This window comes from Hippichthys cyanospilos, chromosome 13 (assembly GCF_059441005.1).
Source record: "Hippichthys cyanospilos isolate Australia breed blue-spotted pipefish chromosome 13, RoL_Hcya_1.0, whole genome shotgun sequence".
Taxonomy (NCBI): Eukaryota; Metazoa; Chordata; class Actinopteri; order Syngnathiformes; family Syngnathidae; genus Hippichthys; species Hippichthys cyanospilos.
This window is the reverse complement of record NC_142381.1, coordinates 20,021,751-20,043,746: the sequence shown is the minus strand read 5'-3', so window position 1 is coordinate 20,043,746 and position 21,996 is coordinate 20,021,751. Positions and strand designations below refer to the sequence as shown.

General features: G+C 42.7%; 1 protein-coding gene across 2 annotated transcripts in view; it reads right to left on the bottom strand.

Annotated features, from left to right (window-relative positions):
* Window positions 1-8,096: 8,096 nt before the first annotated feature.
* dync2li1 (dynein, cytoplasmic 2, light intermediate chain 1) overlaps window positions 8,097-21,996 on the bottom strand; it is a 19,367-nt gene continuing 5,467 nt past the window's right edge. Inside the window, exons 10-13 of one of the 2 annotated variants that reach the window (XM_088431495.1) lie at window positions 14,601-14,671; window positions 13,712-13,809; window positions 13,553-13,645; window positions 8,097-9,575 (exon numbers count right to left, since the gene is read on the bottom strand). In XM_088431495.1, the coding sequence (XP_088287621.1) occupies window positions 9,513-9,575; window positions 13,553-13,645; window positions 13,712-13,809; window positions 14,601-14,671 (325 nt within the window). In that variant the 3' untranslated portion in view covers window positions 8,097-9,512. The other variant, XM_088431494.1, reaches the window with a different exon arrangement.

Here is a 21,996-nt window from a genome sequence, read left to right as displayed (position 1 = left end):
TCAAAGTCAACATCAAGTGTGGCATATGCCAAGACAATGCACTATCACCAATGCTGTTCTGCATAGGCGTGAGCCCCCTCAGGTAGATCATTACGAAGTGCAGGTACGGGTACCAATTCCGTAGTGGGGCAACAATCAGCCATCCGCTCTACATGGATGACATCAATTTATATGCCATGAATGAACAAGAAACTGATCCACACCACCAGGCATGTCATCCGAATTGGATAAGTGTGCCAGCATGGTGTCAAAAAGAGGCAATGCCTTGCCTATGGAAGTTCGGGCTGCCACCTCAGTAGAAATCTTTATATCTCGACTAAAAACACATCACACTCACAAGCATTTAGTTAATGGGTCTGTCTGCTGGACTGTTGGGAGTTTCCTGCCCAGTGGCTTTGCCTGCTGTCAAGACATCTTTGCACTGGACGTTTCCTTCCTAATATGGCACAATATTATCTGTAATCTGTATTTGTCTGGTTTGTGTATCTGTATTTGTCTGTATTTGATACACGCAGCATCCACTTCAACCTATTGAGCGTGGAAGGGGGCTCTTCCCACCTGTGGTCCCTTCTGAAGGTTTCTGATTTTCCCTAAATTGTGGTTTTCTGATATCAAGAAATCCTACCAGTGGCTGGATAATACAGGACTGACAGACAGCACAGAGGCAGTAATTATGGCAGCACAAGAACAGGCCAATGCACAAGAGCCGTAGAGGCCGGATCTACCAGAGTAGACCAGACCCAAGATGCAGATTGTGTAAAGAAGCCCCTGAATCAGTCCAGCACATAGTAGCATGGTGTAAGATGCTAGCTGGATCAGCATACATGGAGAGGCACAACCTAGTGGCTGGGAGAGTATACAGGAACATCTGCAACCAGTATGGAATTGAAGTACCTAAATCCAGATGGGTCATACCACAGAAAGTGGCTGAGAACAACAGGGTCAATGTGCTGTGGGACTTCAGCCCCCAGACTGACAAGCAGGTCCTAGCTAACCAAACAGACATAGTGGTGGTGGACAAAGAACAGAAGAGGGTAGTGGTGATAGATGTGGCGATCCCAGATGATGCCAAGATCAGGAAGAAGGAACATGAGAAACTTGAGAAGTATCTAGGGTAGAACGAACAGCTGGAAAGGATGTGGAAGGTGAAGGGTTGCGTGGTACCCGTGGTTGTGGGGGCACTTGGGGCAGTAACCCCCAAACTAGGTGAATGACTCAGCAAATCCCAGGAACAAAATCTGAAGTGCTAGGAACATCGAAGGTACTGCACAGAACACTCAAACACCCAGACCCTGAGCTTGACATACAGTGGGGCAAATAAGTATTTAGTAAACCACTAATTGTGCAACTTCTCCAACTTGGAAAGATTAGAGAGGCATGAAATTGTCAACATGGGTAAACCTCAACCATGAGACAGAGAATGTGGAACCCCCCCCCCACCCCCCCCCCCCTCCAGAAAGTCACATTGTTTGATTTTTAAAGAATTTATTTGCAAATTGTGGTGGAAAATAAGTATTTGGTCAATACCAAAAGTTCATCTCAATACTTTGTTATGTACCCTTTGTTGGCAATAACGGAGGCCAAACGTTTTCTGTAACTCTTTTCACACACTGTTGCTGGTATTTTGGCCCATGCCTCCATGCAGATCTCCTCAAGAGCAGTGATGTTTTGGGGTTGTCGTTGGGCAACACAGACTTTGAACTCCCTCCACAGATTTTCTATAGGGTTGAGATCTGGAGATTGGCTAGGCCACTCCAGGACCTTGAAATGCTTCTTACAAAGCCACTCCTTTGTTGCCCTGGCTGTGTGTTTGGAATCATTGTCATGCTGAAAGACCCAGCCACGTCTCATCTTCAATGCCCTCGCTGATGGAATGAGATTTTCACTCAAAATCTCTCGATACATGGCCCCATTCATTCTACCCTTTACACAGATCAACCGTCCTGGTCCCTCTGCAGAAAAAAAGCCCCAAAGCATGATGTTTCCACCCCCATGCTTCACAGTGGGTATGGTGTTCTTGGGATGCAATTCTGTAATCTTTCTCCTCCAAACACGAGAACCTGCATTTCTACCAAAAAGTTCTATTTTGGTTTCATCTGACCATAACACATTCTCCCAGTCCTCTTCTGGATCATCCAAATCCTCTCTAGCGAACCACAGACGGGCCGGGACGTGTACTGGCTTATGCAGGGGGACACGTCTGACAGTGCAGGATTTGAGTCCCTGGCGGCGCATTGTGTTACTGATAGTAGCCTTTGTTATTGTGGTCCCAGCTCTCTGTAGGTCACTCACTAGGTCCCCCCGTGTGGCTCTGGGATTTTTGCTCACCGTTCTTGTTATCATTTTGACGCCATGGGGTGAGATCTTGCATGGAGCCCCAGATCGAGGGAGATTATCAGTGGTCTTGTATGTCTTCCATTTTCTAATAATTGCTCCCACAGTTGATTTTTTTACACCAATCGTTTTACCTATTGCAGATTCAGTCTTCCCAGACTGGTGCAGGTCTACAATTTTGTCTCTGGTGTCCTTCGACAGCTCTTTGGTCTTGGCCATAGTGGAGTTTGGAGTGTGACAGACTTGACTTGGCTGACTGGTTGTGGACAGGTGTCTTTTATACCGATAATGAGTTAAAACAGGTGTCATTAATACAGGTAACGAGTGAAGCATCATCAGACCTTGTTAGACCTCATTAGAAGAAGTTAGCCCGCTTTCACAGCCATGAATCTTGCTTGTTTGTTGGTGACTAAATACTTATTTTCCACCACAATTTGCAAATAAATTATTTAAAAATCAAACAATGTGACTTTCTGTTTTTTTTTTCCACATTCTGTCTCTCATGGTTGAGGTTTACCTATGTTGACAATTTAAGGCCTCTCTAATCTTTACAAGTTGGAGAACTTGCACAATTAGTGGTTGACTAAATACTTATTTGCCCCCCATATATATATATATATATATATATGTATAGAGCCAGCCTTCTCTGCTAGCCTAAAATAACCTGATACTATCGTAAATATAATAATTATAATAACTATAATAAGTCAATTTCATTTTACATTTATTTTTAATATATATATTTTATATTTAAAATTATACTCCATATTGTGTTTTTTTTGTGTCATTTTATATCCATTTTGTTATGCTGATAGTGCTGTAGTTTTGTGTTTTTAGCCAATTAGAATTCAGCTAACTTGTGTCGCTATGCTGTGTGAAATCTGCCTTCGCCAGGCGGCAGGGCATTTGCATCAACAGCGTGAGCTTCTGCACAGGTGCAGATGGGTATGTTAGTGGCCCTATTAGTTAATAGACAGCTGTAATAGTTAATCAAGGCATAAGTTGGCCATCTAGAGGCCTCAAGTTAAACTAGATGGAACTTGGACTGGATGCTCATTGCACGAAGGCAGTGCTATATTGATCCACCATGTTTAACGTTGGAAGTCATTTAAGGTATTTCCAAAAAAAGAAAAAAAACATTTTGCTCAACCATAAGCTAAAAGCAACCATGAGGCATACCATACATTGAAGCCAGACCTGCAGACATTTAGCAGAAAATTCAAATCTACTCACTTTTTTTTTCTAACCCACAATGGCTGAAGAAGAACAAAACCGAAATTGGACGGACACGAATTTCAGCATTGCCGTCCTTGTCAATACAAAAGGTCACTTCAGTGAATTGACCCCTCATGCGCCCGTACACAGGCTTTTATTCATAGCATTTAAACATCAAAAAACCCGCATCAGCAATTAAAGCTTATCATTATACGTCCCAAAACTTATCATAAGTCATAATAATTTAAGTAATATTATTAATAATAATAATAATAATAATAATAATAATAATAATAATAATAATAATAATAATAATTGAAGTCATAATAATTTCAAATTATTTGTCCACGTTTGTCCAAGTTTTATGAAGTCCACCAAGAGTAGGCAAGCTTTAACAAGATTATACACTAAATTACAAATGGCAATTTAATATAATTGTCACCTCTGAATGGGCATGGTGAGTTGAGTTGGGGGGAGGAAGGAAGGGGACCCAAAAATGCAGGAAAATTGAGAAATATGTGGCTCAAAAAGGAAGTTTAAACAAGAAAATGAGGCAGGACCGAAAGGGAGCGAAACTGGATGGACACCAGACAGGTGGACAAAATCAAACTAACGAGAACGCAGACAATAAATGCAGACGCGAGTGGAACAGAAACATGAACAAAACCCCACAATAACAAAAGCCAACTAAACATAACAACTGAATATGAATGACATCAAATAACTCACCCAAAACGGATGTCCCCAAGTTATTTCAGTACAAAATCCATTCTTTTGTTTTTCCTCAGAAAGACTTCCATGATTGCTTGTAGAGTTTGTCTTTGTATTTCCTTTCCAAAAACAAATCCTTTTGTATTGACAAGGACGCCAATGCTGAAAGTTGCGCCGTTCCAATTTCCGTTTTGCTCTTCTTCAGCCATTGTGGGTTAAAAAAAAAAAAAAAGCATCCTTGAGTCTGGCTCCGATGTATGCTAATGCTAACATTAGCTGGCTGAGCAACATGTTTTTTTCTTTATTTAATTATTTCCACCGTTAAACATGGAGGATAAATATAGCACCGCCTTCCTGAAGTGAGCATCTATGTCATGTTCTACGTGAGGTTTCCTGAAGGCGTTTTTATTGCAGCTGTCTAATAAAAATATGGGCCCATACACAATACGTCATTGCATATCACACATAAGACTTCTTGCCTTCTTGCTGATCTCAAAACTGTTCTTCCCATGTTTCATCAACAAATCCATTTTGCGACAAGAGGACATAACACTTTGGACTGTGTTTACACTCAGCACAATGGAGCGTACTAAGCCACCTCCCTCCCCCACATTGGTGCCTCTGACCACCTCACCATCATGCTAATGTCTGCACACAGACCAAGAGTGAAAGTCATCAAACCTGCACTGAAAGAAGTAAGGGTGTGGCCACAGGAGGCAACCTCAGCCTTACAGGACTGCTTTGATTCAACAGACCACATTTTTGTGGGAATTTTTTAAGGAAGCAGCCACATACATACAACGGCATCACAGATATTGAAGAGTACACAGACACAGTGACCTCCTACATCAGAAAATGCACGGACGCCGTGACCCACATCAAGAGGATCACCACACGGGCCAACCAGAACCCATGGCTAACAGGAGATGTCCACAGGCTGTTGAGGGCCAGAGACAAGGTCTTCAAAGCTGGGGACAAATCAGCCCTGAGAACAGCGAGAGCCAACCTCTCCCATGGCATCAGGAAAGCGAAACAAGAACACACAAATAAGATAACCTCCCACTTCAAGGACAGCAAGAATGCACACAGCCTATGGCAGGTCATTCAGGCTATCACAGATTACAAACCTGCCCCACAAAGCTGTGAGAGCAACATCACTCTGCTCAACAACCTAAACAGTTTCTTTACATGCTTTGAGGAACAGAACACCACCTGCCCACAGAAAACACCACCTTCGCCTGACCAGCCTCTGTGCCTGTCTGCTGCCAGCGTGAGGAGGACACTCTTCGCCATCAACACCCGGAAAGCAGCAGGTCCAGACAACATCCCTGGCAAGGTGCTGAAAGATTGTGCAGAGGAGCTGAAAGATGTTTTTACAGACATGTTCAACACCCCCCTGAGGCAAGCCATTGAGCCATCAGGCTTCAAAGCTGCCACCATGATACCTGTGCCAAAGAAATCCTCCCCATTCTGCTTAAAGGACTATCGTTTGGTTGCACTGACACCCATTATCATGAAGTGCTTTGAATGACTAGTCCTGTCACGCATAAAATCCATCCTGCCCCCCAGCCTGGACCCGTATCAGTTCGCTTACAGGGCAAAGCGATCCACAGATGATGCAATCTGCTCTGCCCTCCACCCAGTACTCACCCACCTAGACAAGAAAGACTTTCATGTGACAATGCTGTTCATAGACTTCAGCTCAGCGTTCAACACCATAATACCACAACAACTCACCTGCAAACTGGACAAACTGGGCCTCAGCACCTCACTCTGCAACTGGCTGCTGGATTTCCTCAGCCAGAGGCCTCAAGAGGTGCGTGTTGTCAACAACATCTCAGGCAGGATCACCCTGCGCACGTGGGCCCCACAAGGCTGTGTGCTCAGCCCCCCCCCCTTCACCCTATTGACACATGACTGCACAGCAACCAACAGCTCCAACCACCTCGTGAAGTTTGCTGATGACACAACACTGGTGGGCCTCATCTCCAACGGCGACGAGACCCACTACAAGAAAGAAGTGGAGCTTCTTACGGTGGTGCAAAGACAACAACCTCCTGCTAAACATCAACAAGATCAAAGAGATGGTTGTCAGCTTCCAGAGATGCCACACCCAACACCCCCCACAGACCATCGACGGTGCTGCAGTGGAGAGGGTGAGCAGCACCAACTTCCTGGGGGTACACATCAGGGGTGCTCCACTCCCTTCCCTGCAAGACCTTTACACCACCCACCTCAACCACAAAGGCATCCCAATTGTCACTGATACAAGTCGCCCTGAACACAGTCTGTTCAGCCTCCTGCCCTCCGGAAAAAGGTACAGGAGCCTATGCTCCCGCACCACCAGACTCAGGAACAGCTTTATGCACCAGGCCATGACTGCTGAACTCTCTCCCCTTCCCACCCGTGAAACTGATGAACTCTCTCTCTCTCTCTCTCTCTCTCTCTCTCTCTCTCTCTCTCTCCCCTCCCCCCTCCCACAATCAGCCCCAGCCAGAAGAAACACCTAGCTGGCAGACGAAGTTTAGGTCATAGGACTCCCCACCACCACCACCACCTAAACTCACACTTTGCTCATGCATTTGCAAAATTTGCACAGACTTGCTGCTACCATATTTATTTATAATTATATTTCGATTGCACTAGCAATTATACTTACAACTATAACGACTACCTCAAATGCACACAGATGGGACAACCACAATCAGAGTTGTCTTGCTTTGTCTCGTCCTGTTGTATTGTCTTGTCATACGCTGCAACATATGTCTTGTCTTGGGGTACTCTTGTCATACCTGGTTTTCGTTTTTAGTTTAGCAACACTGGGCAAAGTAGCCCTAACATACTGCACGTTACTATTGTTAAGAATCTTGTTTTAGGATTGTCTCATATTGCACACCTGCACTTTGTTATTGTACATGTAAAACGCAGAGGATAGCGAGAAACACAATTTCGATTCATTTGTATGTTAAGTACACGTATATGTGTATATATCTTTCTATATATATGGCTTCAGGCAGTAGGCAGGGGACACCCTGAAGTGTTTGCCAGCCAATTGCGGAGCATGACGAGATGAACAACCATTCACACACCCAATCACACCTAAGGACAATTTAGTATGTCCACTACACTTGCCATTCATGGAGTGCCCAGAGAGAACCCACGCAGGCTTGGGGAGAACATGCAAACTCCGCACAGGAAGGCCAAAGCGACGTGGATTTGAATTCATGAACTATTTGAATTACGAGGCGGACGTGCTATTCACTGCGCCACCGAGCCACTCCATATTCAATCAGTGGACCAATAATCGTTGATGCTGACACAACAATCACTGGCCAGTTTATTTGTTATATTTATTTATTTTCATCAGCCCTGCCCACCGGAAACTAGTCAGGTTTTCTGTAGAGGCCTGCCTGCCCGCTTAGCTGCTGACTGCAGATGTGCACAACCTTTTTATTGGACGCCTGAAAACACCTTCATCCGATAGGATTCATATTCAAACAATAGACGAATAGTTGATGCTTACGTTTTAGTCACCAGGCACTTTTTGTCAGCAGACTGACACGTCACATCACGCACAGTCTGTAATGTGGTCTTCTAAAAGTGAGCGAAGAGCAAACAGCAGACACGGTCTCAAGCAACACTTTTGCATATCATGCCTACTTCCAAGACTGGTAGGCCCAACTTCAAAACATTTTGGCTATCTTCTTTTGCACATGCAAAACTAACATGGATGCAGACCTTTGCATTAGCAAGACAAACACAGACGCGGAAGCACCAATGGTGCCAATGCTCAAAAAAAATCTTCAAGCACCAATGCAAAAACACACAAATTCCTCTTGCAATCCATATTGTGTTTATTAAATAATATACTGCAACTGTGCAGTGAGCATTTGTTAAGAAATTTCACTAACTACGCTCTGGATTAGTTGTGTTAAATGTTTTAATGCATCAAGTTCTTTTTTGACTGACAGTTGAGGGCCGATTGAAGGGATTCATACAGTCATTATGAGAAATGCATGATAAAACAACAGATTTACAGTACAGTATAAGGAAAATGGCTATTTATATTGGTATGAAAAAGTATCTGAACCTTTTGGTTGAAGTTATTGCTACCAAAATGTGTGTGTGTGTGTGGGGGGGGGGGCACAAAATATTAAATGTTCACTTACTTATTCCCCCCTTCTGTCATTGTTTGCATGCTACCCTCATTAAAAGATGAAAACCTATTAATGTTTGCGTGGTTTTAGTTAAAACATATGATGATTTCATTCAGAAATGTGAGAAATTCCAAAAGGTTCAGATACTTTTTCATACCACTGTATAATGGGTGTCAATGGGACAAAAAATGTATTTAAATCACGTTCCGGGGTATCATTTTCTGTGCACCAATCTGAAACAGTAGGAGACTAGATCTTGATGCCCTTTTGAATTTTGGCCTTTTGACATTCCAACAGAAATTTCAGTTCTCTGTGGTGTTTTTTTTTATTTTTCAATGCTTTATCTTTGATGAAACACATTAAAAAGCTGCAATGTCCAAAAAATGTCACCAAGAAAATACAAGGGTTAAACAGAGAAAATGATGTCTAAAAATCTAAAAATATTCATTTATTTAATTAATCTAAAACACATTTTGAAAACCAAGTTCGGTTAACATCCAAGCAATGTTAAATGATATAAAAAAAACACGTGTTTGACTACATTCAAGATTGATTAATCAAAATTAATATAACACAAGTACCAATAGTAAGATGCACAGCAGAAAAGTCAGTCAGGTCTTGTCGAGAAAATTTTGCCGATTGAGTCAAGCCCAGTTGACCAAATCCATGGTTAAAGGGCAAGAAATAGTGCGAGAGCCTAGAATGATAATTATGAAAACAGACAACAGAATGCAGAAATGGAGGGAGATGTGGGTTGGAAGGAGAAGAGCAAAACACGTCCACCTACGTCGAGAGCCAAGCAGAAAAAATAAAATAAATCTCACATGTCACATAAATAGTCAAAGCTAAATTTTGTTCATTTTCTGGTTAGAAATGTCACTGCCCAGCCCACCCCTCCAAAAAAAAAAAAACAACTCATATTTCAGAAGAAATTAGATAGCCAATGTGCCAAAGGTAATACTTCATAATTTATATGCATATACTGTGGAAATGCCATAAGTAAATCCTCAGTTTGCATTTCTGTAGAAAACATAAAAATATGACAAATGCTGTAATGTGAATTGAATGCAGTCTTGGAGTCCATGAGTGGTATAGCTATGTGTCCAGTTGCAGGCCCTTCCAGGACTTTGCTATATTCTTCTTGTACTCTTCTAACTCCTGCAGGCAGAAAATAAGTTGTTAGCTCCTAAGGTGAACTCATTTACAACACTTGGGTACACCCCTGGACAGGTCACAGGCCTGTTCAGTCACAGGCCTCCGCTGGGAGGTTGGCAAGAAGGTGCCAGTGTGTCAGGCAGGCTGTGAGCCACTCCGACTATTGTGTGTGTTTTTCTGTTTGTTTCACTTCTTGCACAATTCATCAACTCTGCTGGTGTATGATCGCCAAACACTACTAAATCTCAGAATCGGAGGAACGGAGGATGTTGCCCCCTTTTTTGCGGGACGTTCTGGCATACCTCTGCTGCTCACTGTCATCCCTCCGGTGAGGGATGACTTTTCTATGTTCTTAGCTGATATTATGCCTAAATATGATCGGGTCCTTATTGTTAGAGATTGATAATATTCGTGTGTGTTGCCCTGAAAACCTGTTAGCGCGGGACTTTTTAAGTATTATTGACTCTTTTAATCTTGTGCAGTCTGTACTCCGGCTTACACATGAACGTGGTCACACACTTGATCTTGTTTTATCCTATGGTTTGCCTGTTCTTAACCTGGAGGTCCGTGACGCGTTTTTCTCATATCATATGCCTGCTCTTTTTGAAGCTCCTGTTTGCTGTCCAGTTAAACCTCAAGCTCCTGCTCACAGATGTCGTGTTATTAACCCTTTCACTGCTGCTCACTTCTCCGCAGTCTTAAGCCAGAGCCGCGTTGTTCCTGATTCTGTGTATCAGGATAAAAGGCTCTAATTTCACAGTTTCATGACAGCTGCAGAACTGCCAACGACATTGTAGCTCCATTAAAGACCAGGAAGCCGAAAGCTAAATCAGAATCCTGGCTAAATGAAATAACCCGTGCAGCCAGACAGGAGTGTCGAAGAGTTGAGCGACAGTGGAAAAAGGACAAACTGCAAGTGTCCTTTCAAAAGCTCAGGGACTCCTGGCACCATTACCAAGCCACTGTGAAAGCGGCAAAAAGAAAGCACTTTTCTGATATTGTTCAGCTAAACTGTCGTAAGGCTCGTGTACTTTTTAATGTCATCAACGCTGCTCTGAATCCACCACAAACTGGAAATATGTGTGCGAGAACTTTCTCCACTACTTCATTGATAAAGCCACTTCTACCAGAGCACTTTTTTCATCTCCTGCTTCTGACCCTTCAGTGTTAGTCCCCCGTTCTGCTGTGTTGGACATGTTTGAGCTTGTGACCCTTCCCTTTGTGCAGATTGTGGGTCGTTTGAAGCCCTCAGGTTCTCCTGGTGATTCTATCCCACCACAACTTTTTAAGGAGGCTTTTTCCACCATTGGCCCATCTTGTCTTGCAGTTATTAATAGCTGTCAGTCCTCTGGTGTGGTCCCTGTTAATTTTAAACATGCAGTTGTTCAGCCTATGTTAAAAAAAACCTGAGCTAGATCCTATGGTTTTGGCGAATTTCAGGCCTATCTCAAAGTTACCTTTCTTTTCTAAAATCTGAGAGAATTGTTTTATTTTACAGTAAATGAACAAAAAAACTCTTGAGATTTTCCGATCGGGTTTTAAATAATAACATAACACAGCGCTTTTAGGAGTTTTTAATGACAACTTTTTAGCTACTAACTCTGGTCACTGTGTTGTTCTTGTACTTTTAGATTTGACTGCAGGATTTGATACAATTGACCGTGAGACCATGTTTGCTCAATTGGAGCAGTAGGTGAGCATCAGTGGCACAGCACTGGACTGATTCAGGTCCTACCTGGCATACCAGACTTTCTGTGTTAGTCTGGGTGATTCTGTGTCCTCCACTGCCCTCTTTTATTTTCTCTTCATCTGCTCCCACTCGATTCCAATCTCAGTAAACGTGTTTAGAGGACCTTACAGGTCGGATGGCGCTGAACTTTTTTAAAAAAAATTAAATTTTAATGAGAAAAAGACTGGTCATGATCTTTGGATTTTCTTCTGTGACACCCCCCTCAGTTGATCTGGGTCCCTTTGCACTGTTTCGTGTCCCAATTGCAAAAAATCTGGGAGTAAAAGTGGATGCTGATCTTAAGTTTGGCAACCAAATTAAAGCTGTGGTTGCAGTCAAGCTTTTTTTCCGTTAAGGTAGCTAGCAAAAATTAAACAAGTCCTGCAGGGAAAACAGTTTGAAAAAGTAATTCATGCCTTTGTGATCACTCGATTGGATTACTGTAATGCACTTTATTTGGGGGTTAGTGGGCGCTCCATTAGTCGCCTGCAACTGGTTCAAAATACTGCTGCACTGCTTTTACCTGGCGCAAGTAAATACGAGCATATTTCACCAATTTTACTTCACTCCACTGGCTGCCTGTCCATTTTAGGATTCATTTTAAAATACTCTTATTTGCTTTTAAAGCCTTGAATGGCCTTGCCCCACCTTACTCAGCTGAGCTGCTGCACCCGTATTCCCCTAGCCGTTCTCTCAGGTCAGTGCCTAAAACTAGGCTTAAGCTCAGAGGCGATCGAGCATTCGCCGTCGCAGCTCCAACACTTTGGAATGAACTCTTCTTAAAACCCACCCTTTCTCTATGGCTTTTGACACGTTGCAAAGTTTTATTTTACTTGATTTTACTGTTTTATTGTGTTACCTACTTATTCTCTCCAAGCAGGCGTTGCAAATTTGCAACAATAATATGAGAGTCCCCTAGGTATTCCACATTAATATTAATTGAGGCTTTATTTTTCTAGAAGTTTAAAAAAAAAAACAACTTAATTTGAGCCTGAAAGGGTTAATTGTGTTTTATTTTTCCTGTACAGCACTTTGGAAACATTGCGTTTGTTCACCCTTGTGCACACACTTTGCAAACTATACACATTGGCTTCTTTTCCTCAATTTGTAAATGCTTTTAAAGGTGTAATTTTTTTTTCCTTTAACCACAAATTGTTCAGTGGCATTAGTTCTATCCATAAATATGTAGGTTCATTTTAATAACACCCACAAAAAAAAAAATAAAAATGGTATGGTCTGTCTTTGTAGCCTGTGAGGTGACGATCTTACTTTAAGACATAGCCATTAACTGTTTCTACCACCACCTACTGTTTTTAGGTGAAAACACAAGTCAAAAAATAATTTTATATTTGCTGACATAGTTTGACTGCAGCTCAACGGAATGTTGCAAAAATCACAGGAAAATCAATGTCATAAATCCTATGAAAATGCATCCCAAAAATTGTAATTATAATGGCTTTATATGGTCCAAAATTTGGACAGTGATTGTTTTTGTACACAGAACCTCGCACGTCCAGCTGCAATCACATAGAAATGTCAGAATGGTTGCATTTTTTTAATTTTACAAGTTTTAAAAATCTGCCGGAAATTTCAGCTCCCTATTGTTTTTTTTACATTGATTCTTAATATATAATAATCAAAGGACTTACCATCATTTGTAACAAAGTCACAAGGATTAAAATTGTGCTATATTAATAAAGTGGATTGGATTGGATAGACATAGCATTCAAACCACTCTGTGAGACCAGAGCTGAAATAAGAATGCTGAATGTATTGACTATGTGACGGATGTTCTAAACATTTTTTTTTTCAATTTACTCTGCTGCCAAAATCAAGCAGAATATTGTTTTATGTCTGCAACTGATGATTTGAATAATCTGTGAATGAAGATTTTTTTTTCCTTCCATCATCAAGCCACATTTTTATGAGGGCTTCCTTCAATCTTTTATCTTAAAGGGACAGTGTAAGATTTAGACCGTTTTTCATTAAAAAGGAATAAGTGATTATAAATTTCAAAAACTTGCAAATCAATATGTTCTTAATGACCAACAGCATGTTTTAAATCTAATCATAGGTCTAGTTATCATTAAATTCTATTACATGGGGGGTGGCACTTCTCCAGAGGCGACCATGTTTGCTACAGCTTCGGACAATGGTAAATGCAGCACCTGCAGCACCTCCTGCTCTCTGTAATGAAAAACTGTCTAAATCTTACACACTATCCCTTTAATGGTCACCTGCATTACATTACCTGGTCTTTCTGCGCTCGCATGGCATCAATCTGTGGCTCGCCATATTGGGGATCCTTGGCCGGATCTTTCACTTCTTTCTTCTCAATGGTGTTCTGCACACATAAAAATAAAATGGGATGAGAAAATCGTTTGTGATATTACAAGGCTTGAAAGCTGACCTCTGAAGGGAAAATACACTCATAAACTTTCTTCCAGAGGTCTTTGGGGTTCTTGGCGTGCAGGGAAGTGATGTCCACGTCCATAGTGGGAGGAGTGCCTATTGCATTTACACATCAAACAGAACTATATAAAAATGTAAGTCCAAATAGCATATCCAAATTAATAAGAAAAAAAGGCTAATTCATGTCACCATATGAACTAATCATCCCAAGGCTTAAAATAAGCATTTCACTTCGCTGTTTGTGTCAATTTTGGAATTTGCCCTTATCTGAAATTGCTTGGTTGAGAATCAAAATGACCCACCAATGGGTTTTTGAACAAGTTATAACAATCATATGCCCACACAACAAGGATCCTACCAGATGGGTATCTCACTCTCATTATCTCTCACCCAGCTTGCTCACGTGTGCCCATATGCGCGGGTACCACTTTAGTGCGAGTGGGGTCTTCCGAGGGCAGGTCGAGGACCGGCTCTCCATCCTGTGAATGCTGCCCACAGCCACCCCGAACTGAGGTATTGTGACACACTGACTACTCCATAGAAATATTTTAGACCCTGCCCTGCAATGTTAATATAACCCCAAGAGAGGGAGAACTGAAGGAAATCATATCTTTTATTACTACTATTTATTTAACTATAATTTTGTTTCTTGACAAAAAAGTACTGTTTGCTGCCATTTAAGAAATAAAAACAGTTGAGACTATAAACAAGAATACCAATTGGTATAAAAGTTCTTTCTCGACTTAAGTCGATTCACAAAACTGCTCTGCAAAAAATAAAATTTTTTGAGTCTTGCATCCATCTTCTAATAATAACATCTGATGGTCATGGTGTCATGATGTTTAAGTGCATAGCTATAATTGGCTGCCAAATGGTATCGTGCCCACCTATTTGGTTGAAAGAGTCAGAACCTGCTGGAATAAAGAGGGGCTTGCTGGAGTCAAATGACACAGTTTTCCTACAAATAAATACACAAAACATTATTGTTAAAAATTGTAGAGATGCTTAGATTTTCTATGAAAATATTTTCATAACTGAAACTTGTGTACCTTCTTTATGTCCTTGCTTATTTTTTTTAGTTCTGTCATTATTATTGAAGTTAAATGACCTTTTTTCCAGTTAATATTCATCGTAAGGTAAAACATAGTCTTTAGAATATCCTAAATAACACATTAACATGCAATAGAAGAAGAGTAATATTCATAAAAATATTGTATTTTACGCTAAAAAAATATATGCAGTACTTTTAATACGTACAAAAGACTACATATTTTATGTTATATATTTTAAACCTATTCTGGGTCTTGAATGTAGATACGTTTTATCCTCAAAATTTAGTCTCTAAAAAATAACCTACAAATTACATTCATCCATTTATTATCGCAACTGATTATGCTCAAAAGGTTCAGAGGCGCCTACCCAAGCTGTCTTGGGGCTGTTGGCAGGGTTCACCCGAAACTTGTTACCAGCCAAAACTACCGTATAAAATCATGATGTAAAAAAAAATGATACATTTCCTATATATATATATATATATATATATATATATATCGTAATTTCCACACTATAAGGCGCACCGGATTATCAGGTGCACCCTCAATTAATTACATATTTTAAAACTTTTTCCATATATAAGGCGCACCCTCAATTTATGACATATTTTAGAAGGTTTTCAATCACAATATAGTCATACTCAAAGTAATAACAATAATAACTGAACTAATAACTAAACTCTCAATAGCATAATAACTCAATGTCAATATGACCAACCTTGTTCAACTGTAAACACACAAAAGAAACAGGTAAAGCTTACTTTATCAGTTCATTCCTGTAAAGACATTTGAATTATGGACTGAAGAAATCATTTCTCAAAGTGCTTTATGTAAAAAAAAAAAAAAAAAAAAAAAACCTCTGAAAAACATGTATTTAGTTACTTTCCACTCACCAGCGTGGTGATGATGTGCGCCTGCACCTGGCGGAGGTTACAAGTGACAGATGTTCAACATTTGTCATTTGTCACTCGCCATCACTGAACCATCAAGCAGGAGCACACAGCCCGTTGGTAGGTGACGATTAAAATGCTTTTATTAATTGCTCGATGCAAGCTAGCGGCACTCAAATACGCAATCGGCAGTTTAGTACCGCGTTTGTTATTTTAGGCAATTGCAGCGCAAGTGGAGGTAAATTGTTTACTGCAAAGAGGACCGCTGAGCTTGTTTGCGTTTAAGTTAGACTATACAACTTGTATACATAGGTATTTTGTTAGTTTATTAAATACTGTGTTAATGTGACATTGTTTTGATTTTCCCCCCATTCTGGTTTATGACCTGTGTGTCTTCATTAATAAAAAAGATAAACACGAGTTATATCCCCCCTGTGCTTCTTGCCTCGCCCTTTCGGAGGGCAAACAAAAATATCCGAACAGTCATAAACCAAGGCAGTTGAATACCAAGCAACCAATCTTGGATCAAAGATTGTCTGGAATAAACGAAACAAACGGGCGGAAGCACACCGCTCTATTTAAGTGCCAATTTTGGTGAACGTTACCAGTTCACTCCCCAGAGGGCGTTGTTTGACCATCTGCTATCTTACAAGCTGGAGAACCATAGGCAAAACCATTTGGGAGGCAGAGTCGGAAAATAAAGGACCCCTTAAGCCCATTTGGCCAGAGCACATTGTGGTCTCCGCCGCAAACAAAAGTCAGCAAGATGCAAGCAACACCGGAAGAGGAGCTGGAGAAGCTAAAGCAGAAATGCACAGCAGCCCAGTCTAGTTTCACTAAGAAGGCCAACTTGCTCACCTCTGGTGCTGAAGTACTGGGGGAGATTGATTTGAAAAAAAAGAGTGGTGGGACTTTAAAGGTGATCACTCATGAGTCAGTGCAGCAGGGTTTGATTATGCCCTGGCGCTTAGAGAAGTGGATGATGAAGATTCCCGGATGAAAGCGGACAGCATTGAGGAGAAAACAGCGGATTGTGACCGGAGATTTTGTGAGACTGAACATGTTGTCTCGAGGAATTTATGGATCAGCTTTGCTAAGGAGGAAATCACAGCTCTCGCTGATGAAGCTGAAGCCGCTTTAGACAATGCTAAGGCTAATCGACCAACAGCAGATGACACAAAAGCAAAGCAATCTGTTGAATCGTGACCTTATGCAAGAGGTAGAGGGACTTGGAAAAATGTCTGCATGGCTGGACAGGCTTGATTCCCTGGCCCAAACTAATGGCGTCAGGGGCGCGTGTGAGGAAGCTGAAGAAGCGGTGTGAAAAACTATGGGATGAATGGGCATGCCTGGCAGCCAACAGAGCTGGGATGAGTCAGATGAGAATGTGGACTCCAGAGAGGGAGAACTTGAAAAGCATCTGGTCCCTAATGGAGTCACAGTAAAGGATCAAGGCAGAAGATATGGGGATACAAGTAAACAGGGAGCCCCCCTTGAGTCCAAACCTGAACTTGACCCACATTTAAGCTATGTCCAACCTAGACAAACCAGTAAGGCCCCCAACAGTGGCTATGGTGTACCACCAATACAAGGTAGCGTACCTTTAAGTGTCGACCCCAATTCACTTCGGAGGGGTCCAAGTATGGACCACTTGACTTACAGTGGCGGGCCACAGATTTCCTTTGAGCGAGCACGTCTACCCTTGTTTTCTGGCAACATGAGAGATTACTATCAATGGAAGGCCGAATGGGAGGACCTTCAACAACTAGGGAATCCTCATAGACTGGAAAATGTAAAGAAATTACACCTGCTGGGCAGCTTAGATGACAAAGTTAAAAAGGGACCTTGTCTTGTCTAGTTGTGGATCGGCTGGGGATGTGTCATTCATTCATTCATACATACATACATATATACATACACACACACACACACACACACACACACACACACACACACACACACACACACACACACACACACACACACACACACAGCAGTCGCCCGAGACTGTAAGAAGAGTCAGACCAACCTGTGCACTACCTGGACTGACTACAAGAAAGCCTACAACTCAATGCCGCCCACATGGATACAGGAATGTCTGGAAGTGTATAAGATCAACAGGAACCTAAGGACCTTCATCCAGAACTAAATGGAAATGTGCAAGACAACTCTAGGGGCCAATTCAAAGCCATTTGCTCAAGTCAACATCAAGTGCGGCATATACCAAGGCAATGCGCTATCACCACTGCTGTTCTGCATTGGCCTGAACCTCAGTCAGATCATTGCGAAGAGTAGGTTTGGGTACCGATACTGTAGTGGGGCAACAATCAGCCACCTGCTCTACATGGATGACATCAAGCTGTATGCCAGGAATGAGCGAGAAATCCACACCACCAAGCTCTACAGCGATGACATAGGGATGTCATTCAGATTTGACAAGTGTGGCAGGATGGTCTCAAAGACAGACAAGATGATCAATACTGAGGGGACCAACCTACCAGAGGGCTAATGTATTTGGCTACTACAGGCTAATGGAAACGACGACGAGGCCACAAGAAAGTCATCGACAGCCAAATAACTCCAGAGCAGTGGTTCTCAACCTGGGTTCGATCGAACCCTAGAGGTTCTGTGAGTTGGTCTCTGAGATTTCCTATTGGTCCGCTTTTAGGTCGCTGGTTTATGCAGCAGAGTGAGACCTCCTTTTCAGACCGCTTAGAGAGGGATGTATATGTGTCTGAGTGAGACTCCCTACCGGTCCGCTTTGAGAGCGCTGGATAAGCAGCAGGGTGAGACCTCCTTCTCAGTCGGGACCACACACTGGAATTTGCCCGTTATCTCCCAAGCGCCGATGATCCAGGCAAATAAGCTCCTGCGGCCGGCGATCGAAAGGGTCGCTCGCGTACGGAATCACGACGTGGCGGCGGGTAACTGGTACTTTTACCCACAGTGATGACACGTTGTAAAACGGCTGTAAAGGAGTCGACGCGCTACCAGCGTATCACTTCCTGTTTATTTCATGCACCAGTAAAAAAAAATCATATTTTATTTTTTACTAAAGAAGGGTTCGGTGAATGAGCATATGAAACTGGTGGGGTTCGGTGCCTCCAAGAAGGTTAAGAACCACTGCTCCAGAGAGTAAGGCAGGTCCTGAAAAGCCAGTTGAATGGTAAGAACAAGATTCAAGAGATTAATTGTCATATGTATAGTTGGATCATGAAATTCTTATTCTGTTCACTTCCCCGAGCAATAAACAACAGAGACAACGGTGCTAATAATGTAAGGCAAAATATCATGAAGTGCAAAAACATATTTTTTGTACTGCAAAATATTGTTTATGTGCACAGTGGGAGGCATTTGTGATTAATTTGTGGGAGATTTGTTGAGAATCCGGACGGCTTGTGGGTAGAAGCTGTTTTCCAGTCTGGCAGTCCTGGCCCTTAGGCTCCTGTAGCGTCTGTCTGATGGCAGCATTTCAAACAGGTCATTTTGTGGGTGTGTCCAGTTCTTGATGATGTTGCGTGTTCTCTGCAGAACCCTGGTGTGGTAACTGTCCCGCAGTGAGGGTAAGGCTGCTCCACAGATATGCTGTGAGGTCCCTATCACACACTGGAGAGCATCCTGTCTTGTGCCGTGCATTTGCCGTACCAAACTGTGATGGAGGTGGAGAGGACACTTTGGATTGTGTATCTGTAGAAGTTGTCAAGAGTCTTTGCTGACACGCCAAATTTCTTCAGTCTCTGCAGAATGTACAGTCTGTTGGGACTCCTTGTTGATCTGTTGAGTATTATGGGACCAGGTGAGCTCCTCGCTGATGTAGGTTCAGAGAAATTTGAAGGTTTTAACCCTCTTCACCTCAGTGCCATTGATGAATAGTGGTTTGTGCGGATCCACCTGCCGGCTTGGGTTGATGATCAGTTCTTTGGTTTTGTCCATGTTGAGGTGGAGATTGTTGCTGCAACATCAAGCCACAAGGTCTGCCACCTTTTTCCTGTATGCGGTCTCAGCCCCACCAGTGATCATCCCAATGACTGTAGTGTCGTCCGCATACTTAATTATGCTGGTGTTGTTTTGTGAGGCAACACAGTCATAGGTGAAGAGGGTGTAAAGCGGGGGGCTCAGAACACAGCCCTGGGGTGTCCCTGTGCTTAAAGTCCTGGTGCTGGATGTGCATTTGTGGACTTTTACTGATTGGGGGCTGCCGGTGAGGAAGTTCAGCAGCCAGTTGTAGAGGCAGGGTGTCAGACTAAGGAGCGTGCAAGGAGCGCGTCTGTCAGTTTGTCAAGGATGACTGTGTTAAACGTTGAGCTGTAATCAACGAAGAGCATTCTTACATATGTGTCCTTGAACTCCATGTGCGTGAGCGCTGTGTGAATGGCGGTGTTGCCTGCATCATCTGTGGACCATTTCTGTCGATATGCAATTGGAGAGGTTCAAAAGTGTCTGGAATGGTCTTTATGATGCACGTGCTATGGGACAGTAATCATTCAGGCAGGTCTCGGTGCGTTGCTTGGGGACAGGCACTATCGTGGTGGCCTTGAAGCAGGTGGGAACCGAGGCTCGTGCAAGGGACATTTTAAAGATGTCCGCAAACAACATCAGCTAGCTCTGATGAGAAAACCCTGAGTGCGTGACCAGGGATGTTATCTGGGCCGCCTGCTTTCCGCAGGTTTGGTCTGCTATATGTATTCTGAGATGTTTACTACTTGTATTTGTCTCTGTGTATCTGCTAATGTAGCTGGTGACTGCAGAAGCATTCTCATTCAAATCTACGGTGTCAGTGGTTTCACACACGGCTGCAGTTTTAAACACGTCCCAGTTTGTACAATCAAAGCAGTCCTGAAGCACTAAATAACACTCATTAGTCCATACTTTAACAGCTTTAGTCACTGGGGGAGCCCACTTGAGAAGTTGCCTGTAGGAAGGGTAGAGGAATATAGAACTGTGGTCAGCTCTTCCAAAGTGAGGTCTTGGGACAGCCTTGTAAGCACCTTTTACGATGCTATAGACTTAATCCAGGGTGTTCTTTTCCCTCATTGGAAAGCTTATGTGATGATAGACCTTAGGATAAACAGTCCTGAAGGTGCAGTGATTGATCCAAGCCATCAACATGTACACATTACCAGTCATCAGATATCCCGGTGGCATTATAAACTGGCCAAAGGAGGAGATAGAGGTCACAGATATCAAGACTAAAAAAGTTCCTCACTATGCATGGAGGGTTCCACCCCAAGTCCAGCACCCTGCGACTATACACTAAGCGGAAAGAGGGAGGAAGAGGACTAGTGAGCGTCAAGGGCACGGTCCAGGATGAAACATCGAAAATACAACAGAAAGATGGCCCTGAAGGATGAACTGCTAAGTGAGTGTCTCAGGCAGCAGAACCCTGAGGAGGGTGCATAAAAGGAACAGACAACCTGGAGGGACAAACCACTACATACCATGTACCACCGTCAAACAGAGAAAGTGGCTGATATCAAGAAATACTACTAGTGGCTGAAAAATGCAGGACTGCCAGACAGCACAGAGGCACTAATCATGGCAGCACAAGAACAGGCACAAGAGCCGTAGAGGCTAGGATCTACCAGAGTAGACCAGACTCAAGATACAGACTGTGTAAAGAAGCCCCTGAGCCAGTCCAGCACATAGTAGCATGGTGTAAGATGCTAGCTGTATGAGCGTACAAGGCGAGGCAAAACCTAGTGGCTAGGATAGTATAGAGGAACATCTGCAACCAGTATGGAATGGAATACCTAAATCCGGATGGGCCATACCACAGAAAGTGGCTGAGAACAATGGGGCCAATGTGCTGTGGAACATCAGCTTTCAGACAACAAACAGGTCCTGGCTAACCAACCTGACATAGTGGTGGTGGACAAAGTAAAGAAAAGAGTAGTGGTGATAGATGTGGCGACCCCAGCTGACGCCAACATCAAGAAGAAGGAACATGAGAAACTTGAGAAGTATCAAAGGTTGAAAGAGCAGCTGGAACAGATGTGGAAGGTAGTGAGATAACTTGGGGAAAAATCCTCCAGACTGGGTGAGTCGCTCCAGCAAATCCCAGGAACAACATCTGAAGCCTCAGTCCAGGAGAGTACAGTCTAGGAATATGGAAGATATTGCGCAGAACCTCAAACTCCCAGGCCTGGTAGAGCAAAGATGACGTTCACCAGACCGCTGAAAATCTCTTACATAGATTTCTCCCAGGAAATCCCAGGAACAACATCTGAAGCCTCAGTCCAGGAGAGTACAGTCCTAGGAATATGGAAGATATTGCGCAGAACCTCAAACTCCCAGGCCTGGTAGAGCAATGATGACGTTCACCAGACCGTTGAAAATCTCTT